Genomic DNA, 23,033 nt, shown 5'->3' with positions numbered 1-23,033 from the left:
CCCATTATAGAACTACTTAAATTTTTCAAAAAATTGTAAAAAAGGAAAATGCATGCCAAAAAACACACTGGACATTGAGTCCAGCGTGCCCTGATCTTGTTCCCTGAGCACAAGACCTACAGCCACACTGGCATCCTTCATCCCATAAAGATGCCACGTTTCCACTCACCCCCCGGGCCTTTGTACATGGTCTTGGAACCTTTTCTTTCTCCTTTGTTAGCTCTCTTCCAGTGACCTCTATGACTGGTGCATATCTATTGTCCACCCAGTCACTGAAGTTTCAACATCCTGAGTGTGTTCACCTGCATCATTTGGATAAACCAGGCACTCAAGAGACTTGAACCTACATGCCATGCTATGCCTCATCTCTAACACTTCTCACAGAGCCCGCCACAGGGAATATTTCCTGTGAGACTGAACATTATTGCTCAGCCTGTGTATCTTCACCAGACTTGGTCAGTCAAAGGCTGCAGAAGACCATCTCCCAGGGGACCCTCAAAGTAGAGACCACCTAGGCCTGGGCCATGGTGACATCTGCAGGTCTGGATGTGCGTTACACATGGCACGTGAGCCACAGCTGGCCACTGTGGAATTCTTCTCAAGAATGACATCTAATGCAATGCTAGAGAGTTAGACAACCGTCTAAGAATGCAACGTTCATATTACACATAGATCCTATTTGGGTTCTGAATGCCACATGTGATTAGCTAATCACACAGTGATCTGAAGGATAAGGGTCAGGACTATAAATATTTATCTAGTTTTAGTGCCTTGATTGAAGTCTTGGCAGCATAATTGTGTGTGTGTGTGTGTGTGTGTGTGTGTGTGTGTGTGTGTGTGTGTGTGTGTGTGTGTGTGTGTATGTGTGTCCCTTAGATTTTTTTTTTTTTGCTCAAGGCTACCACTTGAGCCACAACTCCAGTTCTGGTGTTTTGGTGGTTCATTAGAGACACGCTTCTCAAGAACTTGCCTGACTAAGCTGGCTTTGAACTGTGATCCTTAGATCTCAACCTCTGGAGCAGCTAGGATTACAGGCATGAGCCACTGGTGTCCGGCAGTGAATGGGTTTTTATATCAACTTAATTGTTATAGACCATGTTTAAATAAACTAGTTTTTTTTAATTATCAGAGTTTTATGCTAGAAATGTATTTATATATTTGCATGCCTTCATAATGTGCATTACCTCGGAGACACAAAGACTGTCTTCTCCTTAATTAATTATGCATACCATTACAATTAATTAGCAAGCTATCATAGATCACTGATGAATAGAAATGAGAAACACTTTTCCTAACCCTAGGGCATAGATCATTTTCATGGCAAGGGAATATTCCATTTTTAAAACAAGGGTCTCATTTCAGGCCTGTAAACATTTAGCAGATTAATTTAGCTGGAGCAATTAAATCACTAAACACACTAGGATGGTCTTTGTATGAGTAAGTAGCTAAGGATGGGGCTCAGCCGCCTCCTTTATCTCATAGAAAATGATGCTGTGTTTATTGCTTTCAATCCTAGGATTTTATCCCCAAACAAGTATATGTTTAGCATAGAGGGAATGCTTATTGCATTTCTACAGAACAAAATCATGCAATCAGAGTTACATAATTTCATAAAGATATGGAAAAATATATATTAGCCATGTATGATCAGGACTAGATGATCAGACAATTTGGGCAGGCATATTTTTTGGATGAGAAGAATATAATATAGCTAGAGTAGTTATAAAATGCACCATTCACGGTCTAAATGTACATTTACAGCATTGTACCAGAGAGTTATCTAAATATGGGGGAATGTCATCATGAAAAATGAGCAAAGGAAGGAAATATATACATGTATACATTTTTTAAACGTCAGGCAAAGGCAGTAATGTCACTTCATTTATTATATAGATGCTTTTAATCACACTTTTTAATTGGTGTGCTGTTTCTTTTTTGAGACACTAGGTTGCCTAACTCATGATCCTCCTGTTTCAGCATCCCAAATGGTGGATTACAGGCATGTGCCATCATGCCCACTTCTATCCACTCTAGCCACATTTATTTTTGGGCTCTAAATATTATTCTGTATAAATGCTGATTGGCATCAACATAAAGGGGCTATGCACATATGTGGATATATAAAGGACCCTGATAACCTAAGTGATTCATTATGAACACAAAAAAGTAAAAATAAAAAAAAGGAATACTTCTACTTACCTTTCCCTGCCATCTCTATTATGCATACAGTTGTCTGACCCTATGGTTGACAAATGACTTCTCTAATGGACAGGATCAGTCACAGCTCAGGCTGTCTGATTTGCTTTCTAGACTTTAAATTAAGTTTTCATTAGTCAGTTTCTTGAGTGATGCTTCAATTTAACATGTTGATGTAGATATTATATATATATACATATATATACATATATATATACATACATACATACATACATACACTTGTATCCAGAGTCATTCGATGTGGTGTCTCCTACTTCTGTTGTAGACCTAGCATCTAAGTAATGAAATTGAGTCTGCAACTGTGTAACTTTAACATAACTATAGACTAGGAACTTCAGGTAGTAGGCTTGGAACTATAAAATACAGAAAATTCCCTATTAAGTTCCATTAAGGAATACGTCTGATGAGCTTGGAGCCAGTAGCTTATGATTGTCATCCTAGCCACTCAGGAGGCTGAAATCTGAGGATCAAAGTATGAAGTCAGTCCAGGCAGGAAGGTCTATGAAACTCTTCAATTCATTGTAAAGGTGATGTACACAGGGGTTACAGTTACATGATTCAGGTAATGAGTACATTTCCTTTTGAACAGTGTTACCCCCGTCCTCCCTCATTCTCTCCTAGTTCTTCCCCTCCCAACTTCCCTCTTCCCAAAAGTTGTATAGTTCATTTCCAACATAGTATCTAGTGCGGTACACTGCTGAATTGGCTCATCCTTTCTGTGCTACCCTGTTTCCCTCCCAAATCAGATAAACTTATAGTAAGCAAAGTAAGCCAGACCCAGAGAAACATAGGCTGCATGGTTTCTCTCATTGGTAGTAACTAGAATGTGCCTAGAAATCTACAAGTAAACCCAAGGGACAGTAAAAGACGAATAATTACACCTGGACGTGATTAATTAAACAGCAAATCTAAACATCCACACAGTGAGAACAAATGAGGATATTCTCAGAAGAGGATCACAAGGGCTCAATAGCTATGTGCATATAATCATTTAAAATGATGCTTATCAAAATGAACCCCAAGAAATGGAAGTAAGAGGTTTCTCACTATACTGTTTCCAGTTCTTCTTTCCTTTTTTTCCTCTGGTTTATTCCTTTCTGCTGCTGTTTCTTATTTCTGTACCCTTTGTCTCGTATATAAGTTCATCCATGAGACTCTTACATCCAAAAAGCTAGAAGTAGAGCTGTGGGTCAAATGGTTGAGCGCCAGACTTGAGTGAAAAGGCTAAAGGCAATAGCAAGGCCCTGAGTTCAAATCGTACAACCAGAAAAAAAAAATGTGTATCATTCTGAAAAGGCTTTCCCAGCACCTTTTATATCCAGATCCTTTTGGAAAGTCAATAATTGAGAAGGCGGATCCTTTATTGTAATGTCAAATAACACTCTGTCTTATTTGTTATAGAAACCTTATTTTCTATTCTCTATTTGTTTACAGAATCTTGCTTCTTGCAGTGGCAATATTATCACTGTATTCAGTTCATCTTTTACTAAAGACAGCCAAGGAAGGAGGTATGCGACCCCTTAAGCCTATATCTTAGAATATTAGAAAGCTTTCCTATTTGTTTTCTAAAGTCTTACTATTTGTTTATTTATATAACTTTTTTAACATTATCTTTAGGTAGTTGTATAAAGGGGTTTCAATTCAACATGCTGGTTCATGAGAACAATGGAGCTTGATGAATGTCACCCTTTCTATCACTCTCCCCCATTTTCCCTAGCCTTACCTATCCCCTCAAGTTGTGAGACTTTCAGCCTATGTTGTTTCCTAACTTAAGGATCATTTTAGTCAATTTCACATTTTTTTTAATCCCCCAAGATTGTTGAGTTATTTTGACAAGTGAAAGACAAGGGTAGGAGTTGACTGGCTCAGGTTCAAGCCAAATAGAAGAATATAAATAAATACATAAAAGAGGGAGAAAAAAACTAGGAGATGCTAGAAATAACTGTTCTGCTTCTGTAGGTACAACTCTAAATGGAACCATTTGTACGGAGAACAATTTAATGCATTGAATATTGGCTTTTGAAGTGGTGTCTTTTGGGTTTATAATTTCTCTATGTCTATATGTTTGAGACCTCAGTATAGAATTATAGTAGAGAACTGTTAGTCATTGAAACTATCCTCTAACAAGGTCATTTTCTCTTTCATTGTAGGGTCTTTAATTTATGAAAAATTAGGTGAAAAGGCATTTGGATGGCCTGGTAAAATCGGAGCCTTTACCTCCATTACCATGCAGAATATTGGAGGTAAGGGGACATCGTTTTCAGGGGAACTTTCTTGAATATTCTACACATAAGTCTTATGGCAACAAAGAAGCACTTGGGATACAGAAAAGCAGCTGCTTTATTGTTCTTAAGTTTCAGAAAACAAAATTTCTTAATAGATTTGCTGTTGGATTTTAATTAAAAACAGTATCTGGAATACTATCATATATAAAATCCCACTAATTTTTGATTGTGTGTGTGTGTGTGTATGTGTGTGTATGTGTGTGTGTGTGTGTGTGTGTGTGTGTGTGTGTGTGTGGTGGTCCTGGGGCTTGGATTCAAGGCATACCTGCTGTCCCTAAGCTTTATTTTGCTCAAGGCTAATGCTCTACCACTTGAGCCACACCTCCACTTCTGGCTTTGTTGTTGTTGTTGCTGGTAGTTAGTTGGAGATAAGATTCTCATGGGCTTTTCTGTCCTGGCTGGCTTTGAACCTCAGTCCTCAGATCTCAGCTGAGTAGCTAGGATTAAAGAAGTGAGCCACCAACACCTGGCTCTTTGTTGCTTTCTAATGCTGTTCTGGAACTGACGATTGCTTTTAGAAATTAAAACACTAGTGCTCATTTCTATCACTGTCAGAACTATGGGCGTCTCGTATGCATGACTGAGGTCACATTGTAGGATTAGAGGGTGCTGGGGTAGGATGGGCAGAGCCAAATGTGTCACGGGCAGATGCACAAATGTGTGCATCAAGTAAAGACCAGAAAAAGTTTCTAGAAGTTTAGCAAGGAAACATGAGGATCACAGTGACCTCAGGTTCTTTGGTTTCACAGATCCTTGTAATTCCTACTGAATTATAATTTCCAGGGGAGAGCCTAGAAATGTACTTTCTCCCCCTCAGTACCAGGAGTTTTGAACTCAGGACTTCACACTTGTACTGCTGGAGTTCTACCACTTGAATGAACCTCCAGCTCTGCTTTCTTTGTTCTGATGAATTAGATACAGAATCTTAGGGACTTTTCTGCCTGGGCTAGCTTTGAACCTCCATCCTTTGGATCTCAGCTTTCTTAATAGCTTAGGATGATAGATGTTTTTTAGCAAGGTTCTAGTCTCACACTGGGTCTGTTGTGTCTTGGTGCTCAGGAGGTATCCAGAACCTCATTTCATTCAAGTCTCCTGCTAGCTGTTGCTTCCTCCTGTGCCATCTTTATTGCTACATCATAGTACTTCTTTCCTCCCCTTCTATCCAGACCTCCAGCCTCTGTTCTAAGCCTAGGACCTATGACTTTCACCAGCAGCCAGCATATTTTAAAGTAGAGAATCTGCTGTCAACCTAAATTTCTCCCTCTCTCCCTAACCCCACCCATCCATTGAAATACCAAATTCCATCCAGCCTACCTCTCACATGTCTCTTGAATCTCTGTTCACCTTCCTCTTCAGGGCCACAGACCAGGTGATCACCATTCCAGCCCCGACTCTTTCTGCAGTTTCTGACCAATCACTCACTCTGCCCTGAGATTCCTCTGCTATTGTTCTCTAACTCTTCCTCCACACAAATTTTCTCAGATTCAGGTCTATTCCTGCTTCTCCTACTGAAATTTTTTTTTCAGTACATCTTGTTATTGTCAAGGTAAATTCAGTGGTCTGAAAGTAGGATCCATCATATTCCTCTACCTAGTTTTCTAGATATTTTCTACCAACTCCATATCTGTCTGTCTGTCTTCTATCTTCCATATCTGCCCATTTATTCAACCACTTATCAATCTTTTATGTTCCATATCTCTCCCACCATCCATCCATCCATTTATCTATCTCCTATTTTCCATTGTAGAAATAGTTTAAACCAAAATAGTGATCACCTGACCTGTGGTCCATCCATGCATATTTATCTTCTATCCCTATTAGCAATCTTTCATAGCTTTTATCTCTCTCTCTATCTATCTATCTATCTCTATCTATCTACCTACCTACCTATTTTATTTATATAATCTGTCTTCTATCTTCCATTTCTGTCCATGCCTCCATCCATTTATCTATCTTTCATATATATTCATCTATCCATCCCATTTATTTATTTGTCTTGTATTTTCTGTATCTGTTCATCCACATCTATCATCTATATTTATCTGCCTTCTATCTTCCATATCTGTCCATCCATCCATTTATCTATCTTCTATTTTCCACATGTCTATCCATCCATCTTCTCTCTTCCATGTCTACCTATCTTCCATATCTGTTCATCCATCCATCCATCCATCCATTTATCTATCTTCTGTCTTCTACAAACTGCCCATCCATCTTCTATTTTCTCTATCTATCTATCTATCTATCTATCTATCTATCTATCTATCTATCTATCTATCTATCTATCTATCTTCTATCTTTTTGGTAATATTTCATATCTATGTATCCATCATCTATCCCATATATATTCTGTGTCAAACCATAGCAATTGTATTTTACCTTCTAATAGTGTTAGTATTAACTATTTTTAAAAATCCTCCATGCCTTCTTCACATATATCATTTTCCCTTTTGTTACTGTGTCTTGAAGGCCTCTAACTCTAGCATACATTCAGTCTGTGTGTCTCCCTTCCCCACCTCCCTCTCCATTTTTTCTCTTCATCTCTCCTCCTGGTCCATCATTTCTCTTGGCTGTCAGTGGGATTCCTCTGGGCTGTCTTGGTTTGTGTGAATGTATGTTCATGGATTTTGTTTTGTTTTGTTTTTTAAAAAAGGTATTTTGAAATCTCTAAGTAGAGGATAAGCTTTTGGAGTTTTTTGCACCTGAATGTGAGTCTGTTTCTATCACTGTCAGTGACCTGGGGGAAATCATTTTACAGCTTTGAGTTAACTTTTTCCTTGAGTGAAAATGAGAGTAATCTTCTGACATCCCCAGGTCATTGTGAGGATGAAGGAGGGTAGCACATGGGCCATGACAAGGGCTCTGAACTGCTTCCCACTTGCAGACTTCTCAACATGTCTCTCTCTGGAGGCCCTCTGATTCCTTTTAAATACGTGTTTTCATAATTATGAAACAAATATACGCTCGTTGTAAATAACGGAAACGTTAAATGACTCTATCCTGAGTCACCCTCAAAAATAATTGCTTCACATTTTCCTCTGTGACAAGTTTAATAATTATATTATCACTGTTAGGATTTAATCACCTGATGATAACTGACTTGTAGATGCTTTTTAATTTTACCATGTGTCTTAGATGTATGTTGTTTTTAATGGCTTTTGAACTTTTCCTTTATTCATACGTACTGTAATTGGCTACCAAATCCTTATTGGTGAATAGTTGAACTGCTTCCAATTTTTCACTATTATAAGGAATGCTGTACTAAGCTTGTACAAAAGCTTTGCAAAAAAAAAAAAGGCAACTCCTTAGATCACTAAACTTTGTGGCATTACCTAAGATTTCTAACATGCAATTCCATATATATAAAATTTTTGGCTGGTTGTAGCATTTGAACTCAGGGCCTGAGCAGTGTCCCTGAGCTCTTTTGCTCAAGGCTAACGCTCTACCACTTTGAGCCATAGCTCCAGTTCCAGTTTTTGAGTGGTTAATTAGAGACAAGAGTCTCATGGGGACTTTTCAGCCTGGCTGGCTTTGAACCATGGTCCTTAAATCTCAGCCTCCTGAGTAGCAAAGATTATAGGCGTGAGCCACCAACACTTGGTTCCTTTAATATTTTTTTATCCAACTATGTCCTGCCCTAATAATGGGTAGTTGGTAAGCAGGAAAATAAAACCTAGCTCTTTTTTGTTGCTAGGACTTAAACCCAGGGCCTCGCACTTGCTAATATTCATTTCTCTTCACATTTTTATACATTAGTGACATAATCCTTGATAGAAATTGGCCCTAACACCAGGATTATCTCATTCATTCTACTGGGTGTGGATCCTATGCATCTGAGAACCCGGGAGTCCCACCAAAGGGGCTGCTTTATATTTGGTTCAATTTCTAGCCCTATCAAATCTAAAATCTTGATCAATTTATGGTTGATCTAACTTACTTGTTTTTGACAGCTGGAATAAACAGCTATAAGTATGGTTAGCCTTGAACTCATCAAGCAAAGTGACAGCTATACCCAAAGTTCAAAGCAAGGCTACTGTTATGCTTCTAATCCTGGAATAAACTATAATGTAGGCTCTGCATCCAACCACACCCAAGAAGTGGTTTCTAAGGGGGTGAAATAGAGTTTCATAACACCACTGCGGAAAATCCTTCTTTTTTTTGTTTTTTGTTATTTTTATGGGATTCATTGGACATGTAGCTGAAGAAAGCCTCTTGTCTTTCTTGAATTAGTCACTCCATTTTTAGAACTCTTGATTTCCTAATCCCCTAAAAAATAAACAAAATCAACTTAATATTCACCACGGATGTTTGAATGTTAGCAGAATAATGCTGACATTACCCAAACAGGTTTGGGTTCATACTGAATTTTCAAAGGCCAAACAAATTAACAGTGGTGACATCACTGAAAGTTGGCAGTTTGTATCTCTGAAATTGAGTGGTGCCTCACAGAGCTAGTGAGTCAGAAATATCTCCTGGTTACGCTCTGTAAGAGTCTGCCTTTGGCAAGGTCTTGTAAACATTAACCAAATCCCAAGGATGGAAGATACATCAACTATCACAGGAATCATTTCACTTGGCTGATAGATAAGTAGCATCAGCTCATACGTTAGGAGACATCTGTAGATGTGATTCACTCTTTCCACACTGTGTGATCTTGGCCATGTAATTTAACTTCACAGAATCATACCTCCCACATCATCAGACTTTTTAGATAATCAAGTGTGGAGCTGTATGAAGTGGGGAACTATTACCACTGTTATTTCTTTTGTTTGATGTTAAGGAACTGCTTTTGAACTATTAATAGTCCAGTTTACAACTTAGATAGGTATGGTTTGGTTTTTTTTTAATATTTATTTATTTAGTATGTTTATCACTTTTGTCCTAGAACTGGGGCTTGAACTCAGGGCCTGGGTGTTTTTTTTTAGTTGATGTGCTACCATTTGATCAACAGCTCCACTTCTGGCTTTTTGTTGCTTCCTTGAGATAGCAGTTTATTGATGTTCCTGCCTAGGCTGGCTTTGAACCATGAGCTACAGACCTGAAGCCACCAGTGCCCACTTGTAAATGCCTATTAGCAAAACTTCAGCATAAAGATGGAGTCCATATTTAAAGCTTCCTTATCAAATGTGTCAGTTTTATTTTTATTCGAGTGTCCCAATCATGTGTCAGATAACCAATCAGTGTTACACTTCACTGAGTGGATGGACTTGGAGGAAGGAATGTTAGATACATCCCTACAACTATAGAAAAACTGTAATGTTATGCATATTTGAACACATTCACTTTTCCAAGGTGGGTATTTAGAGGGTATTCATCTTTTTCAATAGTACCAATCATTTATCAGTCACCTGTCAAGATGCTCATTAAAGATTTGCCATTTTGGGTACTTTCTTATTTGACCAACAGGTGACTAGAATATTGAGGAATAACATCAAATCCCTTAATTAATGAAGAGGAACAGAAGCTATCATCTCTTGTATTCTTTGATCAGTCCAGACAGCTATCAGTTTCAATTATCAGGAGTCTAAGACTTGCTTGGTATGCCCCACAGAGAGATCACAGAGAACCTGACCAGAAGCCTACCTGGGAAAGGCCAGAGTGGCCCAGAGCACATGCAGGTCACCCTGCAATTCCACCCTTTTTCTGTGGCCCATGACTTTTGTTGTGAGATTCTTGTCCCTAGACACTAAAACAAGCACATTCAATACAGGCCATGACGATCGATCACTAATGAGGGTAAAGGCTCAAAACCTGCAGCTTCCCTTGGAAACCCACAAATTGGATTTAACACAAAATCAACATAGATATGGTTAGCAACCATCCATGTATATAAATGAGGAGGCCAATGGAGCACCAGTGGCTCACACCTGTAATCCTGGCTCCTCAGGAGACTGAGATCTGAGGATCATACTTCTAAGCCAGCCCAAACAGGAAAGTCTTTGAGACTCTTATTTCTGATTAACCACTGAAAAGCCAGAAGTGGAGCTGTGGCTCAAATGGTAGAGTTTGGAGTGAAAAAGCTAAGGGACAATGCCCAGGCACTAAAGTTCAGATCCTAGTACTAGCACATGCATACACACACACACACACACACACACACACACACACACACACAGAATGATCTGTCCAAATGTTTACTTTTGAGAAAAGGCTTAGAAGCATTGTAAAATACACATTAGCGTCTCACTGTGTGGGGGGTTAGATGCTCATCTTAGACCAAGAAGAACAGATTATCCCAAATGTCTTCACAACAGTCAATACACACCACTAAGCTGTCACGTTTTCCATTTTAGCAATGTCCAGCTACCTCTTTATCATTAAATACGAACTTCCTGAAGTTATCAGAGCATTCATGGGACTTGAAGAAAATACTGGGTATGTCTCACGTGTCCTCCGTGGCGTCCAGTAGCTCCCTGTCTTTCCCCCTTTCTGGTCCTGACATCCATGTCGCTGTTTCTCTCATAGGGAATGGTACCTCAACGGCAACTACCTCATCATATTTGTGTCTGTGGGAATTATTCTGCCACTCTCTCTTCTGAAAAATCTAGGTAAATCCCTTTTCTAACGGAAGATATACATTTTTGTATTCTAATAAGCAAGATCCCTGGAGATGCTAGATTCACCTTCCAAAATATTTCTGTTAACTCTTAGGTTACCTTGGCTATACCAGTGGATTTTCCCTCACCTGCATGGTGTTTTTTGTTAGCGTGGTAAGTGATTTGTAATATATTCCTTGTAGTATGGTGAATGTGAGAAGCTATTAGTGACTAAATTAGTGTCTTCTTGGTGTGTGTGTGTGCATGCACACTTGTACCCACTAGTCCAGTGCTGGCCCTGACCTTTTTCACTCAAAGAAGGCATTCCACCACTTCATCCATACTTCTACTTCCAGCTTTTTTGTTGTTAATTAGAGATAATCATCTCCTGGACTCTTTTGCTCTGGCTGGCTTTGAACTGGAATCCTCAGATCTCAGCCTCCCGAGTAGCTAAGATTACAGCAGGAGCCACCTGCAGCTGGCTGAATGTCTTCATTTTTGTTCAAGCACTTCACAAGCATGAAATAATTCTTGTACCACAAGCAGTTTTGTTGAGTTCTAAATTGGAATGAGGAAAAAAGCAGTCCTGAGCTTAAAAATAGTTGAGTTAGAATGGCAAGGTCATTACAAATAGTATGTTCTAGGCACACGGAATGAATGTGTGGACAAAGGAAAAAGTCAGGAATCCCATTTAGGAACGCAGAGGAAGGGAGGGACGCCTATAGCTGTCTCTACATAAGCTAACCATCTCTCTTCCACATCTACCCCGTAAGAGAGGACAACCACAATGAAATTAAAGAAGAAATTCAATCCCTAAGAAAAAGATAATTCTTTTGCAATATAAAAATGGATACAAATTTATAAAATGTTTCTCCTGAAGAAGCAATGAAAAGGGAGGGGCTGTGTGTGTGTGTGTGTGTGTGTGTGTGTGTGTGTGTGTGTGTATCTGTCTGTCTGTCTGTCTGTGTCTCTCTGTCTTGGGGCTTGAGTTCAGGGTCTGGGCACTGTCCCTGAGCTCTACCACTTGAGCCATAGCTCCACTTGTGACTTTTTGGTGCTTCATTGGAAATAAGAGTCTCACAGGCTTTCCTGTCCTGGCTGGCCTTGAACCATAATTCTCAGGTCTCAACCTAGGTCTGAGCCACTGTTGCCTGGCTAAGGAAAGGATTTCTTGATGAACCATGTTATCTTTAGTTTAAAGACAGAAACGTTTGAAAGGTAGCAAGGAAATGTGTCGCAGCAGGGGTCAGGGTGGCCTTGTGTAAAATACTGCCCTGTTGAGTCCCTGTGGCTTAGCCCCAACTTTTTCCTTAGAGCTGAGATTCGAAGGAGTTTCTGTGGTCTAGAGTCCTCACTCCTCTGGGTTTTCATTTTTCCTCTGGGTTTTTGACCTTTATTATTATTATTATTATTTTAATGATTGTGTCTAGGTGATTTACAAAAAATTTCAAATACCCTGCCCTCTGTCTGTTCTGGATCACCATGATGGAAATGTGACGTTCAACAACACCGTCCCAGTACATGTGATAATGCTCCCCAATAACTCTGAGAGCAGTGGCGTGAACTTCATGATGGATTACACGCACCGCAGCCCCGCAGGGCTGGACGAGAACAAGGCCAAGAACTCTCTCCTCGGCAGTGGTGTCGAGTATGAAGCCCACAGTGATGACAAATGTCAACCCAAATATTTCGTATTCAACTCCCGGGTAAGTAAGAGACCGGGTCTTTCCTAAGCCCAGTTAATGTGGACTCCCAGTATTTATTTCATTGACTGAGATGGCACGGAAGTTGCCATCTGTGTTGGAATGCTAAACATGGGGTATTGTCTTTGTTTTGCAGACGGCCTATGCAATTCCTATCCTAGCGTTTGCTTTTGTATGCCACCCTGAGGTCCTTCCCATCTACAGTGAACTTAAAGAGTAAGACAGCCATCATTTTAGCATTCTAATTTGCTCCTTGCTGAGGACACATGCTACTTTGTAGCTTTCTCTTCAGAAAAAGTATGGGCTATAGTCATTTATCCGTGACATGTTTTAACCCACAAAGTATAAATTGGCCTATACGGCAGTCTTGCCTTGTCTGCTTTCTCTCCTGTTCTTCTACTAGAATGGTTTGAGGAGGGCTCGGGGCAGATGGGGAGGGAGGGAAAAGCTAGTGGTTATAATGATCTGGACAGGTTTGAGGAATTTAAATTGGAGTTTTAATGGGAAATGGCAGACAGAATGAAGACTACAATGTATGGTTAGGGTGGCCTTGGTAAAGCATGGATATCACTTGTGGTCAATTCATAAGCCTTGTCTGGAAGATGTTCACCCTAACAAATGAGCCAATGTCCGGATGCATTGTCTCATCTGTACATGGCAGATGTGACAAGGAAATCTTATTTCTTCCTGTTATGATTAAGGTGTTATACAGAAGGATTACCATTTCCTAAGGCAGGTAATGAATACATTTCTTCTTTTTTTGGACCATGTCATCCCTTCCTTCACTTTCATTCAGCTTCCTCTTCCCTTCCCTTCACCTCTGACAGAAGACTGACATGTAATACTTCCCCACTTCTTTAACCCAAACTTCCGTAACGTCACTCTTCAATCTGTACTAGACAAGAATAATTCTCCCACAAATTCTTATTTAACCTCATTTAAAAAAAAAAAACTTTCAGAACCATTTCAATGTTGGTGTCTTTGATGTGCTTGGAAAATCATATGGAGCAGTTACTCCCTAACGTCTGACAATTGACTATAGGAAGACAGGTGCTATCTGGAATGGTTTCCAGATGCTTCTTCTATAGAAGCAATCACTGTGTAAGTCCTCCTCAGAGTCTGAACACTGAAGGAGATGTGCTTTGCGGATAGTGGGTTCTTTATGTTAGAAGCCTTTGACTTTATGTTAATTATAGTCTTAGTTATTGAATAGATAAACTCACTTACAGTCATGAAAGACTGTTCTTGTAGGGAAATGGTCGTGACACAAATCCTCCAGCATGCTCTAAGTCCATTTAAATCAGTTGTAAGTTTAGGTGCTAGAAATGTGGTTTCATAAGGAGCAACTCGGACATTACTTTTTCTTTTAATTTGATTACTTTCTTATTTTAATTTGTAAAAAAGGGATATTTGGGCAAGTGTAAGAAATGAAGCTCAGTGCTCCTTTCTCTTTCTTTTAGCCGATCCCGAAGGAAGATGCAAACGGTGTCCAATATTTCCATCACGGGGATGCTTGTCATGTACATGCTGGCTGCCCTGTTTGGTTACCTCACTTTCTATGGTAGGTCATTGTCAAGGTCATTCTGTCTGTGACAATCTCACTTGGACCAATGATGGATCTAGGAAGGACAGTTACTTAGCTTTGTCACTGACTTAAGGAAATGAGTCTTAGACCACTTAGTTCACAGGTTACAAAACTTTGTAACAAAACTTTCACATGTATTTTATTTTGTTTATTCGCGATTGGTTGACAAGACTTCTTTCTGATATTTATTTTTTTAACCTTAAGTAGTTATACAAAGGGGTTTATTTTATTTTATTTTTGAGGTCTGGTCGTGAGGCCTGAACTCTGGGCTTGGGCGCTATCCCTCAGCTCTTCAGCTCAAGGCTAGTACTCTACCACTTGAGCCACAGCGCCACTTCCGGCTTTTTTTTCTTTTTGTTTATGTGGTGCTGAGGAATCGAACCCAGGGCCTCAGGTATGCAAGGCAAGCGCTCTACCACTGAGCCACGTTCCCAGCCCTACAAAGGGGTTTCAATTCAACCTGTCAGCTTATGATTAGAATGTGTGTGATCAGTGTCTCCCCTTACTTCTCCCCATCTCTCCTAACCTCACCCCTCCCTCAAGTTGCCTGGATCCATTTTCACATATGTACATGGAATATTATGACTGCATTTACTTGTTCTTCCTCTCCCTATCTCTAGTTATCTGTCCCCCCCACACACACACATACTTTGTTACCTCCCCAACACATGTTCTAACTTCCTGGTATTCAATTTGCTCAACTTAAGTTAGTTGTTCAAAGAAAGGACACCATTGGAATCCTCCCTTGCATATATGCATATGACTTTGTATATATTTATATACATATTTATAATTTGTATCTAATTTCCACATATGAAGGAAAATATGCATCATTTGTGTCTTTCAGCCTGACTTCTCTTAACACTTTCCAGATTCATTCATTTCCCTGCATATTACGTAATATCATTCTTTCTGATTGATGACTAAAATTCTATTTATGTGTGTGTATATATGTATACACACACACACACACACACACACACACACACACACACACACACACACATATATATATATATATATATATATATATATATATATATATACACATAACATATGTATCTCACAAGCCAAAGTAGGGGGAGAAAGTCACATAGTAAGGTTTAGCTTGCTTCTTATTTTACCAGTTAAGTTAAATCTAGGGACTTGGAACAATAAGTAAAAGTTCTGTTTATCTTATTTGCTTCTATTATAGTAAGTGGTTTCTTTTTCTTCTTTTTTTTTTTTTTTTGGCGAGGGGGGGGGTGTGTGTGGAAGGGGGGGAGTCTGGTTGTGGGGCCTGAACGCTGTCCCTCAGCTCTTCAGCTCAAGGCTAGCACTCTACCACTTGAGCCACAGTGCCACTTCCGGCTTTTTTCTTTTTTCTTATGTGGTGCTGAGGAATCGAACCCAGGGCCTCATGCATGCAAGGCAAGCGCTCTACCACTGAGCCATCTTCTCAGCCCAATAGGAAGTGGTTTCTTATGAAAGAGGAGATTATAATAAAATTTCCTTTCAATCTGGTAATGTTCTATTTTTTAAAAAGCCAGCAACAAAGACGTTGACAAGAGCCTCATTAAAGTTTGCATTCAATATTTCTTCTCTGTAAACTTTATAGTACCAAAAGGGAGTAGTAGTATTCTTTTTTAAAAAATTAGTTTTATAAATATTGTATTCCTTCCATGAAGTGTAGCCCAGTAAGACAAATTTCACGGAATCAAATAGAGACCTGATAACATTTGGTTACACAAATTAATTATCAGCATAAATATATTCTCGTATAAAACTTTAACATTTTGGGGGGGATTTTCTTCATCTATAGATTTGTTAAATAGATCAATAGGTTGCATGACAGGTTGGGGAGGATTTGAGTCCTTCCTTCCTCCCTCCTTCCCCCTCCCCCTGTCTCCCTCTTTCTTCTTTCTTTCTCTTTCTTGTGTGTACCAGTCTTAGGGCTTGAATTCAGGGCCTGGGCTCTGACCCTTTCATGAAGGATAGTGCTCTACTACTTGAGCCACAGCTCCACTTTTGGCTTTTTGGGTTTTTGGTGGTTAATTGGAGTAAAGAGTCTCTCAGACTTTCCTGCCTGGGCTGGCTTCAAACCACAATCCTCAGATCTCAACCTACTGTGGAGCTAGAATTACAGGCATAAACCACTAGCACCTAGCCCTTAAATTTGTTTCTAAGATATAACTATTAACCAAACATTTGCCCTAGAATAAGCATTAACTTCTTGTTGGTTGTGAATTCATTAATTCAGAGTCAATACAACTGAATGTAATTTTATCCCTTGTTGTCTGATCTTGAGAACAATAGTGGGGAAATTCAAGCTACATGACTGTATTAATCCCTCCTGCTCATTGTGTGTGGAAATATGAATGAATATGATTTCAAGGAGTGAATCATCTTCATCTTAGAATATTCACTTGGAGACCCAGGCATGTTTGTCTAATGAATTTCATAAGACAAATGAAAATTTGAGAGAGAAGCAACACCCAAGTATGTGGCTCAGTATTAAGACGAAATCATAATTGTTGAGCTCAAAAAAAAAAAAAAGTGGCTAACACCTATAATCCTAGCTACACCTGTAATCCCAGACTGAGATCTGAAGATCTCGGTTCAAAGCCAGCCGGGGCAGGAAAGTCCGTGAAACTCTTATCTCCGATTAACCACCAGAAAACCAGAAGTAGTGCTGTGGCTCAAGTGGTAAAGCACTAACCTTGAGCTGAAGAGCTAGGGACAGTGCCCAGGCCCAGAGTTCAAGCCCCATGACAGACAATCCCTCACACCTATAATAATCATAACTTCTCAGGATCAGAGTTCAAAGTCAGCCTAAGTGGAAAGTCCATGACATTCTCCAATTAACCAGCAAAAGCCAGAAGTAGGGGGTGGGGGATGGCTCAAGTAGTAGAGCTCCAGCCTTGAACAAAAATAGCAAGTGAGAACATGATGCCCTGAGTTCAAGATACCCCCACCCACCCCTCAAAAATATTAGGAATCATTAGTTCTCATGTACATAATGTGTTTAAAGAAGCTATGTCTAGGACAACTGAGCCAAAGGGTACAGAGGGAGGTGGGAGGTTGGCAGGGACAGGCTGATAGAGTTTGGACCATTCATCCCCTTCTCCCTTGGTTTGTGATGTTTCTTTATAGGAGGGAGAGATCTCCAGTGATGCCATTGAGCCCAAGCAGTCCTTGAGCAATCCTTGAGCAATTATTTTCTATCCGCTTCCTGAGTCTTTCTTAACTTCAGGATTCCTTTCTGCATTTGAACCAAAGTCCCCTAGCTCAGAGGCCCGAGGAAAAGCGAGGTGTCTGGATTCCCGGCCCTGGGTTTCTTCCAGGCCTGTGTGCCCTCCTGACGGACTCTTGCCTTTCTTCCTCATGTAGGAGAAGTGGAAGATGAGTTACTGCATGCATACAGCAAAGTCTACACCTTTGACACGCCTCTTCTCATGGTCCGCCTGGCAGTGCTGGTGGCAGTGACGCTCACGGTGCCCATCGTCCTGTTCCCAGTAAGTACAGAGAGTGCTGGGAGGGAAGCACATTGGGTCCATCAGGTAGCCCTCTGCGCTGACCTCATGTGGATTTAATTGCTGTGTGAGTCTGCGGTTGCAGCCAAGGGCATGATCGTTTTCGCATACCGTTTTGGAGTCTCTTAAAACTGACCACTTCATAGGTCCATGTAGCCATCGTTGTTAGGTAGGTTTTTATTTTATTTTTTACTTGAGGGAGGACATTGTGACATTTGTTCTCAAATTCAAAGTCAAAAAGCTGATGTTAGTTGGGTGTTGGTGAATCACACCTGTAATCCTACCTACTCAGGAGGCTGAGCAAAAAGCTCAGGGACAGCACCCAGGCCCTGAGTTCAAGTCCTAGGGCTGTGGGGGGAGGGGGGAAAGCTGGAAAAAGAATGAGGGTTTGGGAAGTCCAGGGTGGAGGGGGAAGGGGGGGGAAAGGAAGGGGGGAGGCGGCCAGATTTCAGGGGAGTGACCAGGCTGAGTGATCTGCATCTGGATGTGTCGAAACAAAATCTGACCAAATGCATGGTACAAAAAGCCGATATGTTCAAGGGAAACCCCTTTGAACAACTATTTGAAGATAATGAAAATTAAACTGCCAATTAATGCAAATAAAAAGTGAAAAAAAGAAAGTGACTTCTAGCCAGATGCTTGGCCACGCCTATAGTCCTAGCTACTCAGGAGGCTGAGATCTGAGATCATGGTTCAAAGTCAGCCCAAGCAGGAAACTCCCTGAGACTCTTTTTTTTATTTTTTTATTTTTTTGGGGGGTCCAGTCGTGGGGCCTGAACTCTGGGCCTAGGTGCTGTCCCTCAGCTCTTCAGCTCAAGGCTAGCGTTCTACCACTTGAGCCACAGCGCCACTTTCGGCTTTTATCTTTTTGCTTATGTGGTGCTGAGGAATCTAACCCAGGCCTCAGGCATGCAAGGCAAGCGCTCTACCACTGCATCACCTTCCCAGCCCTCCTTGAGACTCTTATCTCTAACAAACTACTCAAAAAAGTTGGAAGTGGAGCTCAAGTGGTAGAGCACTTGCCTTGAGCAAAAGAAGCTCAGGGATAGCTTCTAAGTCCAGAGTTCAAGCCCCAGGACCAGCCAAAAAAAAAAAACAAAAACAAAAAGCTGGAAGGAGATTCCTGTCAAGTAAATCACTAGAACAAAGTTTCTTAAAAAAATTATTGTACTAGCTGGGTGCTAGTGGCTCATGTCTGTAACCCTAGCTACTCAGAAGGCTGAGATCTAAGGATAGGGTTCAAAGTCAACCTGGGCAAGAAAGTCTGTGAGAGTATTATCTCCAATTGATCACCAAAAATGCCAGAAGCTGAGTTGTGGTTCAAGTGGTAGAGTGTGCTCACAGTAGGCACAAAATATTCAAGGACAGAGCTCAGGCTCTGAGTTCAAACCCCAGAACCAGCACCAAAAAAACCCCCAAAAAACAAAAAAAAACCCACAAAATGCTGTATTTATCCATTATATGTCTCTTCACCACTAAAACTGATGGCTGCCCCTAGCAGACTGAGACTTGGATCCTTCTTTAGAGTTTTCTATGCACCAGTTGGTCCTGGGCTCACAGACCAAGACTGGCTCTGAGGATCTAGGCAGCCAGAATTAAAAACCACAACCTATGGATAAACACACGCAAGTCTTTACCTTCCTGCCAACTCCGTTCCTTTCATGAAGACTGAATTTACTCATTCATTTTAGGGGCACAAAAAATAATAATAAATAAACCAGTGACATAGAAATCAACACTGTTGTGTACAGACTGTCTCGCAAAGGGCCAAGCATTTCAGGACCATTTATGTAATGACGCTGTGGTCGCTTTAAATGCAGACTGTGTGCTGAAATGTATTTTGGCGCATTCCTTGGCCATGAGTGCATGCGATCAGATGCTTATTACCACTACAGGGGCTAATAATGTCTTTAAATAATGTCCTGCCTTGAAGGTGTCTGAAAGGATTTCATGGGCCTGGTCCTCAAATCCTACTTGGGTACCAAGCAGAAGACAACTGTCAGTCAGGTGGACTATAGGATCAAGTTTCCAAGCAAGTAGTTTTACTGGGAAAACAGTATCTGAAGGCCTTTTTGGTTTGTTTGTTTGTCAAGATGTCACTACATTTTCACACATCAAGGGTGGTCCCCTCAATGTTCAACCAATGCATTTTATACAAGAAATCCGTTAGGTGCTTTTGTATCACTTTATTCGTAAGCTGTAAATAGAGTGTTTTCAAGCACTGGTCTCAAGGGATGGATGGATGTAGCCGGGTCACAAAGCCAGAAGGCAACAGTTGAATGGATGGCAAGCACAGAGCTCTTCCCTGTGTAACAGGACCCATGGCTGCCATCTTTGCAGTAGGAAATTGTTCGCTGATGAACATTTCATCTCAATACAAGTCTCCTTGGGAATTGGGACAGAAAGTGCTAGAATACATCTGATCATCAGGAACAATAGTGTGTATACATGAGATGCTATTTCAAGACAACATTGGCTATGGAAATCAAAATGCAGAACAATAACTAACAGCTATCCATACCAAGTATTTTCACTGAACTTTCTCATGAACTACTCTGTAGGTAATACTGTCTTCATTCTTTGGCAGGGGTCCCCCAATAGTTTTCTAGTCCCCAGCAATGTTGGCTTTGGAAATAGTCTTTAAGTGAATCTTGCCTTCCCCCGAAGGCTATCCCTGGCTGTCATGTACCAAGGGTTACCTCACCTTGCATGAATCAACTGTGAAAGAGACAGAGGCAGCCTCTGGTTTAGTCTCCTTTCTCTCTATCAAGTCTTACCAGGCTCAATCCCAACCCTTTGGTGAGAGTGATACAAATAGTCAGTGCTGTTTGGTTTGGTTCTTAGAACTGAGAGCTGTTTCTTTGGTGTCTTCTTGTTCATTCAGCTTCTCTTAACTAATGAACACTGGACACTGGGGCATTTATTCACTTGTGTTGATATCACCACAAACAAATAATCAAAGAAAGAAACAGGCTGGGAAAATCTATCAACTTTAATTATTATTCTGTATTTCTTTTCTTTTTCTTTTTGGTGCCAGTCTTGGGACTTGAACTCAAGTTCTAGGCCCTGTCCCTTAGCTTTTTCACTTAAGGCTGGTGCTCTACCACTGGAGCCATGGCTCCATTTCCAGCTTTTTGGTGGTTAACTGGAAATAAAAGTCTTATGGATTTTCTTGCCCACAATCCTGCAATGTAAAAGAAGGAGCCATTTCTTCCTCCTCCTCCTCCTCCTCCTCCTCCTCCTCCTCCTCCTCCTCCTCCCTCCTCCTCTCCTCCCTCCTCCCTCCTCCCTCCTCCCTCCTCCCTCCTCCCTCCCTCCTCCCTCCCTCCTCCTCCTCCTCCTCCTCCTCCTCCTCCTCCTCCTCCTCCTCCTCCTCCTCCTCCTCTTCTTCTTCTTCTTCTTCTTCTTCTTCTTCTTCTTCTTCTTCTTCTTCTTCTTCTTCTTCTTCTTCTTCTTCTTCGTCATGGGGTCTGGGCCTGGGCATTGTCCCTCAGCTCTTCAGCTCTACCACTTGAGCCATAGTTCCACTCCCAGATTTTTCTGCTTATGTGGTGCTGAGGAATTGACCCCAGGGCCTCATGCATACACTCTACCACTGAGCCACATTCCCAGCCCAAGAAGGAGCCATTTCTATACAATGGAGGATTTTCTATATTTTTTTTATTCAGAACACAGAGTTAAGCCTCTCACTTTCTAGTCAGCTTCTGTGTCTCTAATCAGCACATCCACCCATAACATCTTTAAACAGGCTGTCTCCAGAGGGATATCGTCTCTGAAAACAAGTGATATTTTCTCTAGAGCTGCACTGGAACTTTCTAGAATCATTCTGGGTGAGGAACTTTGGCTATTGCTAGAGACGAGACCCACCCACAGCCTCTGACCCACATTTCCAGACTCTTATCAGTTTGTGTCAGTAGAGAAAAGGGCTAAGATAAGTGAATAATGAGGCAGGGCTGCCTTTGCCCTGATGTGGGTCAGTACAACTACTGGAGAGGGGACTGGGGGGGGGGGCTTTAGATCCCTGCTCATGCCTTCAGGCAACATTTGTGTGTGTGTGTGTGTGTGTGTGTGTGTGTGTGTGTGTGTGTGTGTGTGTGTGTATGTGTGTAGGGGGGTGGGGTAACTGGGACTTATATTCAGGGCCTGGGCACTATCCCTTAGCTTTGTCACTCTACCCACTTGAGCCACAGTTCCACTTATAGCTTTTGGCTGGTTAATTGGAGACAAGATCCTCAGATCTCAGCCTCCCAAATAGCTAGGATTATAGATGCAAGCCACTGATGCCTGGCAAAGGCACCATTTTAAATAAAGGACTATAAAGCATGCAAATATAATGTCTTGCTTTATTCTATACATGTATGACTGCCAGGCAAGTCCAGAAGCACTCTGTTATGTATCCTAAGAACTTACGTTAATTCTATTCATTAGATCACTTTGGACATTGAGTAAGCACTAATTATAGGTCACAGTATACAATTTATAGATAGCTGGGGAAAACAGTTCAACCACATGCTTTGTGGTAGTGGTGATGATGCTTTTTCACATGTTTCATAATTTCCACTAATCCAATTTTTTAAAATCTGTTACCAAGAGTTAGGTGCCTGAGGCTCATGCTTGTCATCTGGAGCCTCTCAGGAGGTTGAGATCCAAGGATTGCCATTCAAAGCCAGACCAGGCAGGAAAGTCTATGAAACACTTACCTGCAAATAACCACCAAATGGAAGTTGAGTCAGAAGTGGCTTAAGTGGTAGAGTGCCAGCTTGGAGAAGAAAAAGCTCAGGGACAGTGCTCAGGCCCTGGGTTCAAGACTCAGGACTGGAATGCATGTACACACACACACACACACACACACACACACACACACACACACACACACACACACACACACACACACACACACACACACACACACACACACACACACACACATACACATACATAATGAAAAATCCATTACAAAGTCATTCTTAAATCATTTGCAGGGCTCTCTGGCTTGCCATTGTCATAATGAAATTCCTTCTTCAACCTAAACAATGGCTTTAATTTTTGGTGCTGTGGTAGGAAAGGAATGTGACCAGAGGCTTGGCAAGCAACTAAGCTTGCATTTTTTCTGCTGTTCATACATGTTTCCAAATGTACTTAACGTTTTTTTTCTCTCCTTTAAATCCATCTCCATTTCCATACCAACAAAAGAC

General features: G+C 40.9%; 1 protein-coding gene across 5 annotated transcripts in view; it reads left to right on the top strand.

Moving 5' to 3' along the window:
* The window catches only part of Slc38a4 (solute carrier family 38 member 4), a 77,564-nt gene that overhangs the window by 47,256 nt on the left and 7,275 nt on the right, over nucleotides 1–23,033 (top strand). For all 5 annotated transcript variants that reach the window (XM_070039430.1, XM_070039439.1, XM_070039404.1 and 2 more), the window contains 9 exons: nucleotides 3,652–3,725; nucleotides 4,368–4,460; nucleotides 10,796–10,877; nucleotides 10,968–11,050; nucleotides 11,154–11,212; nucleotides 12,469–12,744; nucleotides 12,878–12,957; nucleotides 14,202–14,302; nucleotides 17,696–17,820. In XM_070039430.1, coding sequence (XP_069895531.1) covers nucleotides 3,652–3,725; nucleotides 4,368–4,460; nucleotides 10,796–10,877; nucleotides 10,968–11,050; nucleotides 11,154–11,212; nucleotides 12,469–12,744; nucleotides 12,878–12,957; nucleotides 14,202–14,302; nucleotides 17,696–17,820 — 973 coding nt within the window. The remainder of the gene's footprint in view (nucleotides 1–3,651; nucleotides 3,726–4,367; nucleotides 4,461–10,795; nucleotides 10,878–10,967; nucleotides 11,051–11,153; nucleotides 11,213–12,468; nucleotides 12,745–12,877; nucleotides 12,958–14,201; nucleotides 14,303–17,695; nucleotides 17,821–23,033) is intronic.

This window comes from Dipodomys merriami, unplaced genomic scaffold (assembly GCF_024711535.1).
Source record: "Dipodomys merriami isolate MVZ:Mamm:240054 unplaced genomic scaffold, mDipMer1.0.p SCAF_10, whole genome shotgun sequence".
In the NCBI taxonomy this organism is placed as follows: domain Eukaryota; kingdom Metazoa; phylum Chordata; class Mammalia; order Rodentia; family Heteromyidae; genus Dipodomys; species Dipodomys merriami.
The sequence above is the reverse complement of the archived record's forward strand: the minus strand, read 5'-3'. Positions and strand labels throughout refer to the sequence as shown.